This window comes from Tachypleus tridentatus, chromosome 10 (assembly GCF_004210375.1).
Source record: "Tachypleus tridentatus isolate NWPU-2018 chromosome 10, ASM421037v1, whole genome shotgun sequence".
In the NCBI taxonomy this organism is placed as follows: Eukaryota; Metazoa; Arthropoda; class Merostomata; order Xiphosura; family Limulidae; genus Tachypleus; species Tachypleus tridentatus.
Window position 1 is genome coordinate 44,501,136 of NC_134834.1, and position 22,754 is coordinate 44,523,889.

Below are 22,754 nucleotides of genomic sequence, written 5' to 3' on the forward strand. Positions count from 1 at the left end.
ATTCATACTTTACATGAATAGAAATTTCATAGTTTTTTATGCAACTGTGATAGTGGTATTTTGTCATCTATAGTTGACTTGTAATATATGGATAAATATTGTTCAAATCTTTTTTAATAAACCACAATTGGTTAATCTATTTATGATTACATAATATATTTATTTTTACTAGTAATATGTGTAGAAAAAATGACAAAAGCATAGGTCATTTAAAATCGTTGCAACTACGTTACTGTTTGTTGGATCTAGTGGTTTTCTAAAATCTTCGTTTATACTGCTTCTTGGCAATTTTTATTTTATTTTTAGTAGCATACTCAAGTGTTTTCATCTGTGTAATATTTAATTCTTGCTGATATTTGGTTGCTATAAATCTTAAACCTGTAAATGTGCTTTCAAAGTCACAAGTTTAAGATTTGAATGCAAACAGCACTTTACCAAAAGTGCTTCATAAAGACAAAGTAACAATTAAACATAAAAACTGTAACATAATTGTCTTTTGGGTAAATAATCAGCCACCAAAGTTCAAGCCTAATTAAATGAAACTTTACATTTGTTCAGTACAGTTATTTTTAAATGTTTACAATTAGAATTATATAATGTGCAAGAAAAGATAAAATGTTTAATAGGGATTATTTTTGTATTAATACTTGAAGTAACAGGCTATTGATTTGTGTATTCAGCAATTAGTCAGTCTTGCTTCCATCAGAAACAAGTTACTGCTAGTTTGTCATATGCCACTACATTGTTTTTTTTTTTTTACACATTTTTATGATAATGGCAATTTAATCATTTTACAATATAAAACAAGTTTTTTGTGTGACAATTGAATAAAATTTAAAACTAGAAATATTAGTCAACAGAATCAGTAGTCATTGTTCTTTTGTAATTGAGTAGTGTACTGACCAGAGAAGGCTTATTTAAGGAACAAACATTGTAATGGCAACCACAAAACCCAGTCCAATTTGGATTTACTCCTAGTCCATTTCCATGCTTGACTCTACATTTTATCTCAGTGTATCTTGGCCAAGTGCTCAATTGGATGTCATCATGGTGTTGGATTTTTTATTTTGCACTTTGTTGGACACTTCATTACAGTAAATCTTGAAGTCTTTCAAAATGTGCTTTGCAGTATTGAAGTTTGCTGTTGATGCAGCTTCATCTTTAAGATGTAGAACTTTGGGATGCAATAATAGGCATCTGTGGAAGTTTTATTTGCAGTAACAGTTTTGTTAAGAGTTGAGGGGGGGCTTCTTAAATTTTATGAATTTTTCTTTCATGATGTACTTAAATTTCTTGTTTTGTTATACCTTACAGCTAAGCTTGGGTAACTTAATGTTGGAAACTAGGATTTGTTTTGTAGCAGCAAACTAGAGAATGCAAGCTGCAGCCATACTTGCAACTGCCAATAGCTGGTTCTTGCAACAATGTATTTATCAACACAGAATTATCTTTTCAGTTTTGCAGCAACGTTGTTCTTGCCTATTGTAGCTTTGATACTGTTCATGTTAGTACTGACAGCTTTGTAACGGTTGTGTGTGCTTACTATATAAATATTACTTGGACACTTTTGCTTGCCCTGCTGTTTTTTCATTTTGCAGATTGTCCATACTGTACTGTTGGAATCCAGTTGTTTAACATTTTAAAATAGATGAGCAGTTTTTTCTCAGAGATGTCAGTTGTCAAACCTAGATATGATTCTTTGTTTTTGAAACAGTTATGTTGCAACACTGCAATTGTTTCAAGAACTGCAGTGCATTACTGTCTTGGACTATAGTGAAATTGCACCATTATATTTTAAAGTATTAAATGAAAATTTCAAAATATTTTGATAAGAAATTTTGAAAATCATGGGATTGGGTGATAAAATTAAAAAGCCTATTATGCTGTTCATCATTTATTCCAAACTAATTGTTTAAAAAAGAAAAAAATGAAATTCATTCACTATGAGATATAAATAAAATTTAATTTAGCCAAACAAGTACTATTATAGTTGTCGAAGCTATCTCTACATCAGCAAAGTGGTAATCATGTGCAAGAATGTTTTTATAACCACACTATTAGTGCTAGATCTAGTTAAACACAAATGAAGACTAGATCATTATCACAGACCTTGCTTAATGCTTTTTGGCTTCATTGCTACAGTCATTTTGAAATATCTAGGGCAGCTATAGGGTTATACAGTGTACTTGGTCAATTCAAAGTTTACTATTTGCTATAACTCTCCACCTATGTGTGTGTCTGCTTGTAAACTCTATTGCTGTATTGTATATACCTGTACTTTCCACATGAAGTAAGCAATTGTGAATAGAACATGAGTTCTTGGTTGGTGCTCTCAAGCAAATTTTCTCAAGTTAAAGTAACCATGACAAAAGGTGTCAGTGACGGAGACTTTCAAAAAGAATATATTGAGTTGTGTTCTTGCCTAAAACCAATTAAGTTTGGTGTGAACCACAGTCTTTGTATTTTGTGCAAGTTAGAAGGATGATATCTGATATTCACAAAAGGTTTGCTGCATAAAAATGACCTTTTGAGAGGCAAATGCTAATGAGACCAAAACTATATAGGCAGGTCTGTTGTGTATTTTATGGTTTCTTTACATAATGTTCTCCATTACACATCCTGGTGTTTTATTTATTAAAAATTTGTATAAGAAAATTAATTCAATTGCACAGTTATATTTTTGAGTTTGAAATATTAATAAATAATTAGTGAACTGAGGGAAAAACATGGTTGTATATTTTAAAAACATTTCATTTAATAACTTTTGTCGGTAAGAGTATCAGTTATTAAGTGAAGTATTTGTGAAAGTTCTCAATGAGATATTTGTAACGAATCTTCACGAAAATGTTAATTTGTGGGTATAAAAATAAATGCAAAGTATTTCAAATACTACATTCCATATATCTATTGTACATTTAACAAAAACTAAATGTTAGTACACTATGAATAAAAACTTTTATAGATCGTGCTATCTTGTGTTTTGTATAGACTTGCTGAAAATTTTAACTCTCAATTCTGTATGTATGTGTGCGTGTATGTGCATAATTGTAATATTTAAAAAATCATATCCCTTTCAAACTATTTTTGAGTTCATAAATCTATATTTAATTATAGGTGAATTTCTAAAATTTCTACCAGATCTGCTTGTCATAAAGTAAAGGCCCAGCATGGCCAAGCGCGTTAAGGCGTGTGACTCGTAATCTGAGGGTCGCGGGTTCACATCCCCGTCGAGCTAAATATGCTCGCCCTTTCAGCTGTGGGGGCATTATAATGTGATGGTCAATCCCACTATTCATTGGTAAAAGAGTAGCCCAAGAGTTGGCAGTGGGTGGTGATGACTAGCTGCCTTCCCTCTAGCCTCACACTGCTAAATTAGGGATGGCTAGCACAGATAACCCTCGAGTAGCTTTGTGCGAAATTCAAAAAACAAACACAAAGTAAAATCCATAGACTTATTGTGGATAATGTCAGCTGCATGATCATAGTTAAAACTGAAGAAGTGCCGGCTGCAACTAATCAAGGAAAAATTCTTGTAATCTTAATTTCACAGAATTGTAAACTTAAATGTAAGAATAACTGATTCCCACAGGGTTTCTTTAAAATATATTCTGTATATTTGAATAAAAAAAATTATCTATACAAACTTATAATTAACACCGTGTGTGTGTGTGTGTGTGTGTGTGTGTAATGTTGAATTGGTATTTTGAAAATATTTATGGAAACAAAACTTGTTAGTTATTATCAGCTATTATATATTGTCGGATCCTGAAAGTTATTTGAAATTTTTCTTTGCTCTTGTTGTGTGTCAGGCTTTATTATGTACCAAGAGGAACAAGGTCTTTTTAAGGTTAATGAACTTGTATTAGTGTTTGGTTGAAATTTGGTCATGGAACTTATAATACTGATCAGTGATATTCTTGGTGAATTTTTAAGTTTTGTGTGAATGCTTGTTGTTGTTTTTTTATTATAAACACTAGTCTCTATTGATAGTTTAACAGATAGAAATGTATGAAAATGTTTACATGTTTTTGTATCTCACTTGCAGTGGGAATTAGAAAAATCTAGCTATGGTTTTAGTACAGCACAGCCTGGTATCTATTATTGATAACATTCTATAGTAAGGTTTTTATATTTAAAATTTATGCAGTTGTATACTACTTAGTATTAAAATTATTGAATATTAGTCATTGTATTTTAAATTTTTAGATAAACATGTATGACCAGAAAGTATGTTATAATCAAGTTTGGAGATAATGCAAATTGGCTTGTTTTAGGAATGTACAAATTTAATAAATTGTAAAAATATTATTTACTGTTAAGATATTGTCAAAACAGGTTAATTACTGTAAATTATATGAAATACCTTCCTCATTTAGTATTATTTTTCTGTTAAATTGAATTACTGGTGTAAGTTCTAATATCTACTTTAGGTGAAAACAAAAATAGTTTTTGGAAGAATAAACTGATGTAATATGAATTTTTTTATATTGAGGATGAAATATGGTGTTTTTGTCATTGTATATGTCAAAAGGAAATGTATTTATGCATATAGTTTCAACTGTTAATAATGTTTGTAGTTTGTACAAGTGCCCTTAAAAGTACTTGTAAAATGTAGTGTAGTCAAGAACCTGAGAAAACTTAGCTAATACATATGTTTATTTTAAGATTTTTAAATATTTGGAAAAAAACATCTTTTGGTCCAGTGCTTTTAAATCCATCCAGCTTATTGCTGTTAATTATCGACTTAGTTATTTGCTTGAATATAGTACTTTCTTAAAGCAATTTGTAGTTAATCATCCCTTTATTATGTAATGTTGCAATTATGATTATATAAGGAATAAGTCCAGGCTGACTGAACTGTTAATAATGAAATATTTAAATTTGTTATGGCAATGTTGCATATTACAAAGTATAGAACTATTTTCTATATTTTACATTTTACTGAACACCTTTATGAATGTCATTTCTGGATACTAATGGAATGTGCACACGCATTTGTGTACTTTTCTGTTTATAAATTTCATTTAAATGCATGCTTTCAGAATTTATGATGACGTAATTGCATTTCATAACTCAAGAATTGTGTGCAGTGAATTCTTCAGGCAAACATTTTGCATAGGTAATCAGGTACTTAAGTAACTGACTGTGGAAAAATTAAGTTTACACTGTTTTGGTTGTCAGATTTTGGAGCTGATGTTGAATGTTACGTTACTTTGAGTGTGGATAAGAAGTGCTTATCTTGCTGAGAAGCGGTGTTTTGATTGTGATTTGTTTCAGCCATTTCACTACATAGTAAACATTGAAATAATATCTGACAATAAGAAAAAATAAAAGTAATAGTCACAACTAAGAAAACTAGATTCTAGAATGACAGCAGGTATACAATACAAAACCATATTTAAAAGTCCATGCCAGTGTTGAAGTGTAACAACAGTCAACTGGCCCAGATAGAAAGACTAATTTTAACCCTTTTAGAACTGTGGGCAAAACGCATGCATAAATTATTTGTACAAATACAAAAGTACAAAATGTCATTAGTTCCTGTTTGGAATACAGTTCATCACCATAAACCAGTGATGCGTTATAAAATTGAAGTTATGCTGTGCATATTAATACAAACAGATTAGAGAAGTACACATTTCAGGATATTGTCCTTAATTTTTGTAAGACTTCAACAGGAGAATGGAAAAATATATTTTTGCCTCTTAGTTTACAGTAAGATGTGTTAGTATGGATTTGTGCTGTTCAGAAAAGCCTATTTAAAATACATGGTGTTTACTGTGTTAAATGTGGTAAATTAGTACTGCAGAGTTTTTTTTTTTTTTTATTTTATTTATTTGCTTCAATACTCATTTTTTTATAGAAGGCTTTGTTATGCTGTAATAACTATTGTTCTAGCATTCTGAATGGGATGTTTAAAGAATACAACTTGTAATATTTCTATTTAATAAATATCAAGTAAATGTAATAGGTTGTTAAATCAGACTGAAATTGAGTTGTCATATTGAATTTCTGACAAATACTTCAAATTATTGTAGTTTTATTTTGGACAAGTGTATAATTCTTGATAAATATTGAATTACATTAAATGTGAGTTTAAAATCTTGAATTTTTATTTGATATGTATAGTGTATGAGATTGTTATAGTATTAAATGAAAGTATTCTGTATGTTTGGGTTTTTACAGCAAGAAGTTGCTATTCGTCAAATGCATGGAGGAATGTCTGTTGCTGGACAGGGCTTAAAGAATGAAATGAATGATAGTATCAGTGGTGGGACCATGGGAGGTAGGAAATTAGTTTTTATTTTTAAAGAGAAAATACCATTTTCTGATTAGAAAATTAATTCCAGTGATTTCAAGGATGTTGCAGGATTTGTATGAACTTTATTAAGACTCAGCATGAAAGCTTATATTGCTTCAATTTGAATATTTCTGATTTTAGATTATTTAGTTGTCCTATTGTACATGGGGACTAACTAGATAAAATTCTGAATGTCAAACAAATATTTACTCAAGTATATCTTGTAATGGTCATGTACTTCACCAGGGATTTTGTAACAACTAATTCTGTCAGGCTAGAGAACAGTTCAAGAACTAGTGAAAAAATTTATTATACAGAATCATTTTCAACAAAACAGTGCCAAACATTATTAAAAGGGAATATTCTTCAACATGTAAAAGTTTATAGTGAGTTTACTGCAAAAAGATGCATATAGAAAAATATTTGAATATAGAGAATTTATGATGTTATTTAAATATACATTGTGGATACATTGTGGTAGTGTTAACTTGTTGAGTGAGCTGTTTGAAATGCCATGGTAAAATATTTGGGTATGTTAATGAAGTATTCAGTTGCAGTAGTTTGATATATAACATTTTGTAATGCATAATACACTTCCAGTAAACTTTTAAAGCATTAAAACACAATAGATCAAATGTGTGTGCAAATCAATATTGAGCAGTGTATTATATGCCTGTTATTTATATTTACTAGAGCTTGCTTATTTCACTTATTTAGTGAATGGTGTTAATTTTGAGACTTGAACAACTACATTTTATAGGTTTATTAAAATGGTCTACTTATAAATGCATTTTTTAATGTTATTACACAGTACATAAGTTTAATTTTTATAAGAAGCTACTGCTGGATATATGTTAATGTGTAAACATTACCATAGTAACCATCATTAAAGCCAGGAGGGTGAAATAAGTGCATTGTGTTGATTAGACAGAATCTCGATTATGAAAAATGATTCTAAAATAGAAAGCAAATGATTCATTGTAATGACACCAGGTTTTTTATAAAGATTTTGGTGTATACTGTACATAAATGTTTTTGCTTCAACATTTTACAGTAATTCAATAAATGTGCATGTTTGTGAGATGGGAATTACTTAAATATTTGGAAATAAAGGCTGATTAATTAACTGTAAAGACATGTGAACACTTTTTTTTTTATGATGGTCTTTATTTGTACTTGATATCATAACACTATATATGCACATTAATGAATTATGGCATTTGCTTCTGTAGTTTGACAGTGATAAAATTTAGTTTTGTATCAGTAACCATAAATATTAACAAAAGTTCTGTATTTTTAATAACCTGAAGTATTTTTTACTTTATTATAAATGCAAGCTTTTTAGTGAGAATTGTTAAATAATTTTAGCAAGATTGTGATGTTGTGCTTGCTTTAAATTGAGTAACATGTTGGCATCTAGAATGATTTAGTGAATTAGAAAATGTATGATGAAATCTCGTTTCTGGCTACAAATGAAATTTGCATTTTACTGTACTGAGAAGTCATTGTATAGAACAAATCTTGCACAAGATTTCCAAATTTCTAATTGCTGTCAGTTTAGCTCAGGTACAGTAAATACCATTTAAACAAAAAAAAAAAAACTGACCTCATTCTGCTTTTACTCACAATAGATAGTAATATTGTATATTAAACAAACTGGTAGTTGCTAAAAACATTATTAAATATCTTGTAAAGCAGATCCATCCCCTCAAGTCTCCATGTGTAGTATCTTGCTTAAGCTGTCTCTATGAACTTGCTGTATAAAATTTGTGCTTAAAATAGGTACAATGCTTTAGGAACTTTATAGGAAAACCAAACCTTGTTATTAACTATTTGCATATGAATAAAGCATGAAATTTTGAGTATAAGCAAAATAAATTACATTTTCAGATGTTTATGGTGGTTATCACTGTGTGTGATATTATGAAAGCATATTGAAAAACAACTCCTTTCCATGCATACTATACCAAAAGATATAAAAAAATCTCTAACTTAATCATAAGAACTTTACAGGAGTGAGCAGGATCTTTCCTTTGTTTCAGCTTTTTGAAATACACATTTATGTTTATTTGAATTTCTCTTGTATAGGTAGGTTTTTCCAAAAATGATTTCAAACAGTCTTCATTAATTTGGTCTTTACACCTCCAAACTGCTGAAATTGTAAAAAAAAGAGAGAGCTTACTGTAATTTATATTTGCAGAAGTGCACTAAAAACTTATTTTAATTGCAAATTTTATTTTTTTCATAAGCAACCATGAACAAAATTTTGTTACATGTAATAAAAAAACAACTATATACTGTAACAGTTTCATAAAGTTGAAAATAATAGGGTACAAGTAGCAGTCCTAGCATGAAGGTAGTGAACTTCCTTGGAATGTAATATGCATTTATTTATATATTGTGTTGGTGTAATTACAATCCTCTTGTAATACATAAAAATTATCATTCTTCAAACCAGTTAACTTTCTAGTATTCCTACAGGGGACATATATGCTTTTATTTATAGGAAATATGAAATTACTATGAACTTCATAACAGGCGTGTATGCATCTTTTTCAGTGCTTATGGGTGGGGAAATAAATTACCAGTATAGTATGAAATCTATGTTCAGCAGCCTGTTTATTGTATAACTGTGAGCATGATTTGGTGTTTACTTCAGAAAATGCCATGTTTGAATTTATTTTCTAATAATACTGGGAATACTTCAGTAACATTTGATCGTATTGATCATTGTGCAAAAGTTCATAAAGCATTGGTATAAATACAATAGCTTGATTATTGTTAATATGCACTATTTTATACAAAAATTTGAAACAAATAAAAGGGAAATCTTTTTGCCTTGAAGAAAGGGGGTGTAATGGTAAAGAGAACTAGTGGGAATAGATGTGGATTGAGTGGATATACTAGTGTTGATTTTTTTACATTTATTTTGAAATAGCTTAGACTTCACTATATTTGATAAACTGCCTTCTATATAACCTCACTTCCAGAGATCATCTACATTTTCATTTTTCCTCATCAGAAAGTTTAAAAGCAAATTGCATATTGTGTATTTGTCTGTTAATTCCTCAAAATGTCAGTGCTGTATGTAGATGAATGCTAGTGAAATGGCACTTATGGTGCTATAACATAGCCTTTTGATGGATTTTGTATTAATTTTTACATGCTATACAATAACTCCTGTATGTTGATTCTGAAAATCGTATTTCTCTATCATATACAGAAGTTTCACAAAACGTTGTATGAACTTTTACATAAGTGAACCATTTTTATTAAAATTGGGTCACATTTTGTTATGCTTAAAATGTTGACAACCACTGTCTAAATTTTCTACACCAATTATGGACAATAAGAAAGAAAAAAAATCTATTCCTAACACTAGAGCTAAATATTTTTGAATTCACATTTCTAATTTTAATATAACTTTGAAGAAATTAATTTTTGCTGAACATTTTAAGTGTTTCATGTTTTAAATGTTCAGAACTGTGAAATTGCAATGATTTAATTTTAATAATTCTACCATTTAAAATGTTACAAGTATACAGTTAAAACAATAATATTCAGTGCTTTAAATCTTAAACTTAATTCCTTCACAAGAGAACTTTAGAAGCATTAATACTTTTGTAAGCTTTTTGCTCTTTTCAGCTTAGATAGTTTTAATGCTGGTTCATACTTACCATATTGTTCATGGATCGGATCTGTAGTATATTGCTAAAATTTACATTAAGGTTATGACATAAGTCCAAGTGGTGCTGCAGGAAGTGGAGGTCCAGGTGGAATGATGCAAGGTCCAGGAGCAATGGGAATGGCTGGGGTAATGTTGTCTCTCTAGATATATATACTTTATTAAAGAATTTTTAATTGAAAGAAATTGTGTGAAGACAAGTTTGTGTAGTTCTCTTGTCTGTATGAAAAAGTGAGAATTCAAGTATGAGTTTCATTTGCTTCAACTCTACTTACGTATTCTGAAAGCTGCTCTTTTGTATAATTGTACATAAATTGAAATTAATAAACAATTTGTGGTCACACAGTTTTCTGAACTAGAACAAGTTGCAGAAATATTTTATTTTTGTAAGGCTCTAGTTTAGAAACCAAAATGAAGTAGAAAACTGAAATAGTTTGATTTCAGTACCTGAAGATTTTGGTTTCGTGTTTTCTACTTGGTTTCTTTTTAAAATATTACTTAGTTCTTGTACTTATTCCTGTAATATTATGCAAAATATTGTACTTGATAAATCACATTGGATGAATTCAAGGTGTTTAGGGAAAAGTTGGTTTCTCTCTGAAAGTGATGATTCTTGCATCATGGTTATTTTTTTACTGGCGCAGATAGGGTGCATGTACAAGCTATATGCTAGTTGGAATCTGTGGCAATAGTTTTTACAGACCATCGAATTATGTCGTGTTATACGAACATGTAAATAGTAGTTTCCTGGTGTTACAAGAAATATGAATTCAGAATTAAATAGCTTCCATAAAAACATTCCCTTAGGGTGTTTTTAAAACATTTATATTATCTAGCTATAACTCAACACACCTTTTGTTGTAATTTTTGTATGAAAACTTGTATGATACTTGATTTTCTGTTATGTTCAAGTTTGAAACTGAAAGAGCTTTCACAAAATTATTTAATTTCCTCTAGTTCTCTGAATCTGCAGAGTAAGTAAATAATAAAACTTTAAAAAATGTATACATCGGTATAAAAGTGATAATTGTACTTTATATACTTAGATATACTTTTAAATAAGTTAAATGATTTATTGTATAAAAATTTAAATGAAGCACTAAACATCTATATTGATGATTGAATTTTTTAATAAAGGCTTTTACTAATTCCAGAGCTATATTCAAGATACCTTGCATGGTATTTGTAAAAATTGGTGTACTTTTGCAATTGTTATGTCTTTATATACTGTGTTGTATGTTTCAAAATTTTAATCAACCTTTTTACCCATTTTCTTCTGTTATGCATTTATGAATTATAAATTTAGCATTATTAACAGAATTAGCCTTTTGTGATAATCAGGAAGAATGTCTAAACAAGCAACAGTTAATACTGGGTTCAGTTTCATTATTTTATCAATAGTAACTACTTTAACCCTGTGACTACTAGATGTGGTTTTCACTGCACCTAATGTCACCGACATTATATTTATTTTCCCCTCTTATACATTTTGAATTATCATTTTAGCCATATTAAAAGGAAACAGTTGTTTAGAATAATTAAAAAGAATGTCTAAATAGGAATACAGTGTAGTTAAAATGATGACTTTAGTTTTGTTGTTTAATCATTAGAAAATACTTTAACTATATGACTAGTGGGTGTGACTAGTTGCCATACTTAATGTCATTATCATATTTCATCTCAAGAATAGAAATCATGAATGACATTGTTTGAAATTTAACAAGAACATTCCTAAAAGCATGTAGCTTTAGCAAAATGGGAAATTTAATTTTTAATTTTTTCTGCTATTTCTAATAAAACAGCTGGTTAGTTAATATAGTTTGCACTCTAAATGGTTCATCTGCTAGGCAATTTTCATTTTGATTACAAAAATACTATTTATTTAAGTCTTCACATTTCATTTGCATAATTTTCAGAATTTAGCTACTATCATTAATGTACAGTGCATTGAGGTTTAAAAATTAATGAATTTAAATATACATGCCTTTGTGATGACGAGAAACCCAGTTGAAGTAAAAGTGTATCTCGGGACAGCTGGTATGGATATGGACACTTACTAATAAAGCAGAACTATTTCAATCTTCTTAGGTCATCTTTAGGTTAACAAAGAGAGTTTACAACTGACTGTTGCTTTTTGCTCTTGGTTGAATAATTTTAAATAATCAAACTTGGTTATTGGAGGACTGTTTTTCAGGTGACAGCATGAGGAGTGGAAAAATAAATTTTTCTTTTTTTTAGTTTACAGATACGTTAGCTGCATACAAAAGAGCATTTGCATATGCTTATCTTTATATTTGTTCAAGAGCAAGACTGCCACTGGTAAACAAATATTAAACTCTTCAAGTATGCAAAAATATTTAACTAAAATATAATGTAAAGTCTAAATGCAGCATAAAGTGTCTGTTAAAGGAATATGTATTAGGAGAGAAAAAAGCGAACCTACAGCATCAATTTGCTTATCATATGATAAATAATCTATCACATTCCATTAAACCTTCTCTTTCTAAGCATCCTTTTTAACTAATTTGGAATTTGAGTCTGCTGTCTACTGGGGAGGGGACATTATAACCATTTTCTAAGAATTTGGGTAATAAAAATGAATTCAGTGTCTAGAATTTGAAATTGTACATGTGGAAGCTTGTCTTGACTGTCAGAGGTAATGAGAGCAAGCTGTAAAGAAACAAACAATTAAATGTAAGGTATTTCAGCTGTATGCACATTACATGGTAAGTCAACTGATTTAATTGTTTATATGAGAAATTATCAATCAAAAATACCATTTTTTCTTTCTGGAGTGATATACAATTGTAAGAAGAGATTGTAATGTTAAGCTTAATGTTACTTATCATAAGCAAATATACATGTTTTTGTATTTAATTTTTATTGCTTTATCTTGCTACTGTTATTATTCACACTTATCATTTGATGATAGTTGCCTGAACTTACAGCTTTTGGTTCATTCCAAGTCTAAATAGGAACACTGACTGAATTAAGAGAAAATTCCAAGTGTAAAGTCAAATGGTTAGTAGCAATAAGATATGAAATATTTGCCTGTTGGTATATTCATTGAAAATAACATTTGATATAAGGCTATTTTCATGAAGTAGATGCTATATTATTTTGTTTCTCAATGTATTATTTTGAATGTCAAATAGGAAATGGTTAGGCAAAACTGAATTAGAAAACTGTCAGAGTTCAAAGAATATCACTAGATGGTGCAGAGATGCTAACTATTTCAAATGACTGAGCATAATGATTGTAGATTATCATTTGCGGCTACTAGGCCTGACCAATGTCTATAAGCTGTTTATTATTACATTATAGCTATTATTATTTATTACTGCTATAGATTGCTCATTTATGACTGTTTTGTGTATTTACTAAATGAATTTAAAAAATTCTTTTGAAATTGTGTTTTATGACAAATGTCATTATCTGCATCGTTTTTGTCTTTGCCTAAGCCTTTTGTTGGTGAAATACCAAATTTGTATGTCTGGAACAATCGTTTATCCCACCATGTGCCACAGAAAAATCTATGACAAACTGTAAAAAACTCATGACTGTCACTGACGTTTAATGCAATGACCAGATATTTTGCACTATTCTCTTTCCTAAATTTTTGATTCACAGTTTTAGTCCTTTTAGATTTGCCAGAAACAAGACAATCTGGTGAACGAGGCCTCTTTTTTTCCAACTTGTGAAGGATTGCATTGGTGTTTCTATGCCGCTTAAAAAACGAGAAATACCCATCTACGCGAGTGCTGATTGGCTGACAAGTACTGATGACATAACTATGGATTTCCCCACGTGCCCAGTATGGAGAAGCACCACACTCAAACTATTGGTAGACATTGAAAATACAAATATTTTTTATTATTTCAAGCACAAACGTGATTATCGCAAGTAGCCACTTGGACTATTTCTTGTTTATTATCAAAATTTATTTGTATCTCACTAGAAACTTTCTTTTCACCACTTTCAAGCCCTGGGGGAACAATTTATCACTTTATTGTATAAGCCTACATAATATATAATAATTTGGGAGTTGCAACAAGTCGTAATATTTGTCTATATGAGCGTATAGTCGTAATGTATGCACCAAACTCGTAATGATTACGCTCAAATCGTAATGGTTGGCATCTCTGGATGGTGTGTTGTGCCACTTGTGAGAAATCTGGGGGGACAAAGTAGTTTAATTTTTTTTTGGCAGATACGGTTGATCAACGTTGAATTTAATTAGCTAATATTGCTTTACATACTTTTAATATTCATCATTTTAATACATTATGGCAATTAAATCCAACACTAAAAGTCTTAGCTATCAGTAAAGAAATCCAGTAATGAAGGGGAAAAAGTTGGAAACTTCTAAAACTAGATTTAGTGAAGTAGTTTAAAATAATACAGTAATGTTATTTGATAGTGTAATGTGAGCTGCATGTTCTCCGAGTGATTCACATTTCCATTATATAATATTGTGAATAATACTAGTAGTAGTAGTAGTAGTAGTAACAGATTCAGAGGGTAATAAAACAAAATTCATTTATAAAAAATATGTATATTGAGTTTAAAACTGTAGGATTAATGTAGTTTCAATATACAGTTTGAAGGCATTCTAGGAAACCAAAAAGGAAAATTCAGATTTTTTATTGTTGGTGGTTATGGGGTCAGTCATATTAATCAATCTTCTATGCCTGGCATGGCCAAGCGTGTTAAGGTATGTGACTCGTAATCTGAGGGTCGCAGGTTCGCATCCCCGTTGCGCCAAATATGCTCGACCTTTCAGCCGTGGGGGCATTATAATGTGACAGTCAATCCCACTATTCATTGGTAAGAGTAGCCCAAGAGTTGGCAGTGGGTGGTGATGACTAGCTGCCTTCCCTCTAGCCTCACACTGCTAAATTAGGATTGGCTAGCACAGATAGCCCTTGAGTAGCTAGCTTTGTGCAAAATTAAAAAAAAACAATCTTCTATCTAGTTAGAACAACGAAAATAACAGATAAAATATTGTTTTATTGAAGTAAAACATTAGGTTTTAGAGATTATGCAAACAACTTTTGGGGTGAAGAAAGGGTATTTTTAATTTTAACATGATAATAATTTTGCATTCAGGCAGGTGGAAAAAATATACAGAAAAAATGTAGTAAAAGTACCCCGTTGAAAGACTGTGTGTGTGTGTGTGTGTGTGTACGTGCGTATAGCTTGTAATTTTTACTAAAAATCTGACAAATTTTATGAAGATGCATGTTTGATTGAAAATTACAGTATTAAAACTATACCAGTGAAAATGGTCTTGTGGTAGGTTCTTCAGAGTTTTGAGAGTTCATAACTGGCTTTATGCTAAATGTGCAGTGTGCATATTGTATGTAAATCATCTAGTCTAGTTAGCTAGGCTGTGTGGGCATTCAAAACCTTGTACAGACTTCTAAACAGTGTATGAATTTTTGAGAAATATCAGCTTTCATGTTTCAAATTGAAACTATGAAACTTTTTCTGTGTTATGGGAAGTTTCCTAAGACAACATACAAAAGAAAGGAATGAATCAATTGCTGAGCTAATAGGAACATGATTTGCAAATTATGATGCAAACCTTGATTTTTTTTATCTCCTGAAAGCTGTTCCAAGTGAGTAAAAGTTAAGATACGTTTATAAGCATGAAGGCTTTTGAGTTAAACTTTAGGTTTGGCTTTTTTGAACTGTTTCTTCAGGTATTGTAACAAAAGTAGGATGTGTCAGGAATGTGTTGATTTATTTTGTCATGTTACTGTTGTGCTTATGTAAGCTGTTCAAGGAGTAATAAGGGAGAATCCTCAATAGCTTTAGGTAGGACTAGAGTGAATTAATCTGAAATCATTTTTGCATTTTTGTTAACTGTTTGTGATCTGGCAATACCAATCATAGGATAAAAATGTCAGGATCTAGACAGCCTTACCCTCAAATTGAAATTCTTTAAGGTAAGATTAGAGCAAATTAATGTATTTACATCTTGGACATGATCAAATACATTTGTCAAAAGGACAAGACTTCATAAGTTCAAAATGTTAATTGTATCTCAAATTGATCAAGAAATGGCTGACTTAAGAGCTAAAAGTTTGTACTGGAAGAAGAAAAAAAACCTGAGTCATAACGTGTCTTATGTTGCAGATAAAAATTAAACTTGTCAATGGTTTTAGTAGCATTTTAATTCCAGAAGGCTAATTTCTTTAGGTACATAGTCTACAATTTCCCCCCTTTATTAGGACATTCTTTTAATTTTGAAAATTTCATGAACCAATGCTTAATTCTTTTAATATTATTACTGTGTGCTTCTAAATCAGGGGCAACTATTATGTATAGATCTGGTTTAAAGATTTTTGCCTGACTTCATGCTGTTGCTGCTTTAATTTTATATCATCACATCAGAGCATTTCTTGGGCTCTTTCATATGCACTGATACTTGGTGTATGTTATTTGTATGATTATTTCATTGAATACTGAAATTCCATGCCTCTTTCTCCCTTCTGCCTTTGAGTTTTGAACATTATGAGCACAGTTGGTAAGTCATTTCTGTTGCATGTGCTGTGTTTAGATTTGGTCAGACAAAGTATGCTTCCTTGGACATACCAACTGCTGTAACTAGTGGATACGAAAATTTGGAACTCTAAATGGTTTACACTGCATATGGACAATCACTACCCAAATATTTTTTATATGGTCTACCTTTTTATTTTACCTTTTTTGGAAGACATCTTGAAAGTTTGTTTCAAAGTGAGAATATAATTAGGTATGTAATTTGGTAATTATACCTTGTATTTTTCAAGATTAGAAGTAACACATTGCAAAACATTTGGCACTTTGTTGCATAAAAGTAGCGTGTCATTAGAAAGTTCTATTTCAATAAACAATTGTCAAACACAATTTCCAGTTTAAGAAATTGGAAAATACAAAAGACTTCAGAAAAAACCTTTTGCTTGAATACAAAAACTGATTAAATTAATGTGATGAAAAATGTATAGTGATTGCCTACAATTGAAACATTAAAAAATTTCTTGAATATTTGTAAAAATTGGATTACTACATTTCAAGTCTTGTATAATTTTTAACAAAGTATGCATCTTATGTTTTATCAAAGTAATACCACGTTTTGCAAAAATCTGTATTCATAAATAGGAATGCAACATCTAAAGTTTAAACTGTAAGAGTTGTCTAGTGTGGAGGTGAGACATTATCCTGAATCTGTTTTATGACATACAAGGAGATAAATAGATTTTTAATTTCTTTCTGATTTCAAGCATGAACTAAGACAGTAATTTTAATGTGGCAGCTTGTCTGAATTATTGCATGAACTTTGTTTTGATATAGATGAATGATTTTTTTATCATCTGTTGTTTGCTTTCAGTGTATAAGTGAATAAGTCTTAATCACACCCATAACTTCCTTTATGATTGAGTCTTTTTTCTACTTCCCCAACACCACCAACAGTTTTTTATTCTCTGTAGATTCCAAGTAAAGTCAATTAATATGTTCAGTTAATATGATGAGGAACCAGTTAGCAAAAAACCACTTCTATTACTTCTTCATGTGTCAAATCTGCAGCAGACATCGACGATCATGGCATGCCAGACTTCTATTACAGTAAAAGTATAAATGTAAATTTTGTATACCTTTCACTTTGTATATTTGAGACTGTTTAAAATTAAATGTTGAACAACCAGTTTTAGTTGTGGTTTTATGCATTAAGATACGTATTGTGGTTGATCTAAAAGTCAATGATATTTGGAGATTGAAATTAACAGAAACTACTTAAGTGGTTTTATTAATGTTTTCACTTGTGTAAAGGGGTGATTACAAAGAAAACCCTATAGTAAAAGTTATGAAATCTTAAATGCTGATGGACAGTTTCACTAGAAGTAGATTTTATAATAAGTTTTGTCTTTACAGTTTGCAATGCAATAGCATGTTGTAAAGCTGTGGCATACTTAAGTGGGTTTTTTCTTCAAACTAGATTTATTTTTGATATTTCTCAACTCTATAAGGTGCAAGGACTTTGAATGAAATTTTTTCTTGTTGACAGGATATGTCAAGTAGTTTAATGTTTATTTAACTTTTATTGATTGAAGTAAAAAATTAGTTTGCAAATTGCTGCTGTTTATAAGAATTTTGTAATTTATTTAAAATTGTATTTTTTTTTTTTTTGTTATTATTAGATATTAAAGAAATTGGTGATAGAACTTATCTATTTTGTAGATAGGTATGTAGTTTCTTCAACATACACTGGCCTTTAAGCCACAAAGGCAAACTGTAATTATGTAGTGTGTGTAAAGGTTGTTTATTTTTCCTTTGTTATTAACATCCACTAGTTTTACAATTTAGTTAGAGGTATGCTATTTGCATTTCCTGAAATGCGAAGCTGTATATATGTGGCAAATGTTCCTGTCATGTGTAAATTTAGAGTTAATCTAAGTCTTTCATATTATTGGAATTAAGACTAAAAATATTGTTAGCAGCACTGAAGCCAATTGTTGGTTTTAGTTTTTAAGCACAATATATTTGATTGTCTTCATTATTGTGTATTACTTTTATATTAAAATTATAATGTTCAAAGAATTTAAGAATGATAATATAAAATCAAAAAGCATTTTAAATTTAGAAATTTGTTTTGTGTGGCCCAACATCTTCCTTTCTCATACATCAGACCAGTGAACTTGTGCTTGTAAAGACTGCTTTTATAGCATTTTAGTGTACATTACTATTAATCTGCTTTGAACACAATTTACTGAACCGACTTTTTGGAGTTGAATATGCATTTTAAAATGCCATGTACATCTTTTTCTATGAAGTTCTTATAAACAATGAGAGAAACCTAACTTTTTTTCCATTTCAAGTAAAATACACCTTAGAATTTTACCAGTGATTTGTAAGATCTAATATTGTTTGAAATATTTAAGTAAGAACTTTCTTGAAGACTGAACGGTTGACTATGCGAAAATACTATTGTCAGTAATTGCTGTTTTCTTAGGTATGCAATATTGTGGACTGATAGATATGTTTGTGCAATCCATCTGGAGTTAAAACTATGAATATTCACCCTTATAATGGCTTTTGGTCAGGATTGGAGAAGTTGATGTGCTTTGATATAATACTTAACATTAAATAACACACGAAAGCTGTGTAAAGTTGTTTATTTTATTCTGCGTTCTGTTTTATATAATTTTTTGATTATTCTGTTACTTATTTCTGGCAATGCTGTACCTCCATAGTTATCTTAATATACAACGTTTTGTAAAGTAGATATAGTGTACACAAGTTCTGCAGAATGTATCACTAGTTAAGATATTTGTTCATCATTTGGTATTATTTCACCAAGTAAACTGTTAATATGATAATGATATAAGGATTGGGGGGGAGTGAGTAATTTAATTAGTGCTTAAAATCAAATATTTGTGATGATTTGAGTTAACTATAAGTTTTCTTTGAGATTGCTCAAATATTTTCAGCAGTAATTTAGTTCTAAAATTAAAAATGCTTTAAAGGGCACAAGACCATTGCTAAGACTACTGAAATAAATTTTGATATTGTCTGAGTAAATAACTTTAGTAATTCATTTTTCTGGCTGTCTTAGTTAATGGTCTTGTGAGTCAGCTTAATTTGTCTGTATTGAAAAATCAACCATAAAAAAAACAATAAAAACAATGTAATTGTGGCAAAATATTTACTTAATTTATATACTGAAGTTGATTTGAATTGCAGTGGTGATAAAATTCAACTCTTGCTCCACTGGGTGTCATGACTTAAGTTTATTTGTGTAGGTTAAGTGCTCTGGATAATGCTGCAAAGATAATTGTAGAATAAATGATTAAAATGTCTTCTGGAATTGCTTTATATATTATGATTATTAGAGTTAATAAGTTACATGGGCTGATTCAAGGAGGAATTTTCTTCATTATTTTGAAGTTTCACATGACAGTTGTGTTCTGTGTGTGTGTGTGTGTGTGTGGTAATATAAATTTCATTGAAGATGTGCTAAAGTGTTTAATTTACTTTAACTATTGTTTTATGCTGTTTTCTATAAACCTGCTTAAACCTTTGCAGTATAATGCCTTGAATGTGAAGTGGAATGGAAATAGTTTTTGTACTCAATGCATGTTTATTTTTAAAACAATGTTGTATTTTTCATGCAAGAAATTTACAGATAATAGCATTTGACTCCGTGTGTCAGCTATCACTTTTATCTTTGTAAATGTAAATACATTAAGGTAAGTTTGAGTATGCTTATAAACACAAAGAAATGAAAGTCTGTGACTGACCCAGTGGGGAAAGGGTAATGATTCTTAATTGAAATATTCTTAGTCTTGTAAGGATTTTGAAACAGAATGTAATAATGTTTTGTTTTGTTTTTTCCTCTATTTTGTATCACCTTAATTTGGTGCAACGATGCTGATATGGATGCTCATCTTCCCATGTTTTGTTATTGGACTTGTGGATATCGTTTATTTTCCTGTGTACAAACTCCTTGTTCTGTGTTTAATATAACAGCGCCAATCCCGTTTTGATCAACCCCCTCCCAGCCACCACATTGGGGGAGATATGAACATAGGAAATCCCATGAATCATAGTTCTGGGCCCCATCACATGGGTGGTGGAGAAATGGGTGGAATGAGGGGTGGAGTGGGTGGTGGTCCCCGAGAAATGCAAGGAGGTCCGCGTGAACACATGATGGATCAAAGAGGTCCCAGAGATGACTACGGCATGGAGCCAAAGAGGCGAAGATATTGACCAGTTGATTTTGAGCCCCTTGAACTTTCTATTTAATGTTTGTGTGAATTGTGAACTGAAATCTGTAGCAGATGCAGCATCATTATGAGCTGCCATTTATTGTTATAACCATGTTTGACATGCGCATTATGTGTAATTATTAAAGTTAGCATTTTTAATTCGTAGAGAATTGTATGATCGTCTTTTCCATTGAAGTATATCACACTGTTATCTTCTGAATCATTGTAAGTTGTAAGGGGTTATCTATTTTAAACTTGTATTGTGGTGTAACAAATAAATAGTTCGGTGAAATGGTATCTGAGTGTAAATTTTACTACTGTGGTAGATGTATTGTGATTTTGTATGCATTCTCAATGTAATCTTTATTGGAATATTTAAGATAATTATTTTATAAAATTAAAAGCAGGTTATCCAGATTTGGGCAGGAAAAAGTTACGTAAATGAAACACTTGAATGTGAAGTCAGCAAGTTGTGGCAGCAAATACAAAGTATCACTGGAACATAGTATATCAGAACTACATTTTGACAGTTCATTGTTTGTGGGTTGTATGATATAGTTGAAGAATTGGTGCTTTCTTGGAAACTATATGTAACAGTCTGGTGCAAAATTTTCACAATCCCAAGATACATTTTTATTTGCATTGGAAAACAAAGTAACATGGATCAATTTGGGGAACCAGAACCATCCAGAAAAATACCTGTAAGAAGCTGCACCCCAAACTATGGTAAGCAAAGCATTAATGTAGCTTGGGCAGTAGTATGGAAATGAGGCCAAGAGGTGTGTTTGCCAATCTATGGTTTGCAGCCTTTACCTTCTATATAGCCATTGCATACCTCAAGCAGCAAAAAACAAAGGTGACAAGTTTTATTGCTCTGTCAGATTAAGTTCATACCAGAATTACTGCTAAAACTTTTTCACTAATAACAATTAAATTATATTTCAGTAAAATTGTGCAGTTTGGTTCATAAGTTACATTAAATTGCTTCTTACAAAATGGATAGAAGACAACTAAAAATCATCTCAATTTAATTAAGAAAGATTCATTATCCTAAAATTGGAGTTCAGATAGTTGAAATAATAAATTGCAATCTAGAACCCCAGTTGCAATTAGTTTTATTTTTGTGATTTACGACACTAATAAAGATGAACATTTCAACTGATCAAACACAAGTTTTTAAAGACAATATTTTGATAAATTTACTTCTTTGTGACATTGCTTGTAAATTTAATTACTGGGTAAGGGGAAACAAGTTTTTATTAGTTTATTTTTGTGATGCTAGTTGGTTGTTTTTAACTGTCTTGTACAGGTTTGTTCATATTGATAGGGCTTACAAAATTATACAGTATATTTGCATTATTAAAAGTTTGCCAAATTTTATGATAAACCTATTAAAAGGTTTGTCTCTGAATTTGTGAAGTCTTTGTCATTAAGAATGCAATGTGAGTTAATTGTTAAAAATGAATGTACTTTTTAGTTTTCATTATTTTGTTTGCAGTCTGTACCAGTGCCTAATTGTGGGAAATTCAGTAAAATCGTTTTGTTCTAATGCATTATATAAGATATCCATTTAGTTGACCTTTTAATTAACACGAAATACAAAATCAACTTTAACCATTTATCATACAATCCTAAGTTCTCCAACCCTTTAACAACTACATTCAATTTTGTTGCTTTGTTTGTCAACTGTGCGAAACTACAAAATTAGTGTAACAAAGCAATAAATCACTCAGCAAAAATATCATGCATATTTTGGTAAAGTATTGAGTACATTATTCATGCATAGTTTTGTACATTCCTAGCAGAAAAATGTTTTTTGTTCCCACTTTTATGTTTAACTTACATTTCTAATTTTTATATATTGGTCACTTTTATAACAGTTCATGAAGAAAATGCAAAAAAAAAAATGAGAAATTCAGTACATAAGCATTGGTTTTTTCACTTTTTTCAGTCAATCCTGAGGGTAAGTTAACCTTAAATTTTGGTAGGAGTTTTTATTAGTATATTATTGAATATT

General features: G+C 30.2%; 1 protein-coding gene across 3 annotated transcripts in view; it reads left to right on the forward strand.

Moving 5' to 3' along the window:
• LOC143229165 (splicing factor, proline- and glutamine-rich-like) overlaps positions 1 to 21,034 on the forward strand; it is a 49,173-nt gene extending 28,139 nt beyond the window's left edge. For 2 of the 3 annotated variants that reach the window (XM_076461080.1, XM_076461081.1), the window contains 3 exons: positions 6,187 to 6,286; positions 10,030 to 10,115; positions 20,499 to 21,034. In XM_076461080.1, the coding sequence (XP_076317195.1) occupies positions 6,187 to 6,286; positions 10,030 to 10,115; positions 20,499 to 20,738 (426 nt within the window). In that variant the 3' untranslated portion in view covers positions 20,739 to 21,034. The remainder of the gene's footprint in view (positions 1 to 6,186; positions 6,287 to 10,029; positions 10,116 to 20,498) is intronic. The other variant, XM_076461082.1, reaches the window with a different exon arrangement.
• Positions 21,035 to 22,754: the final 1,720 nt, after the last annotated feature.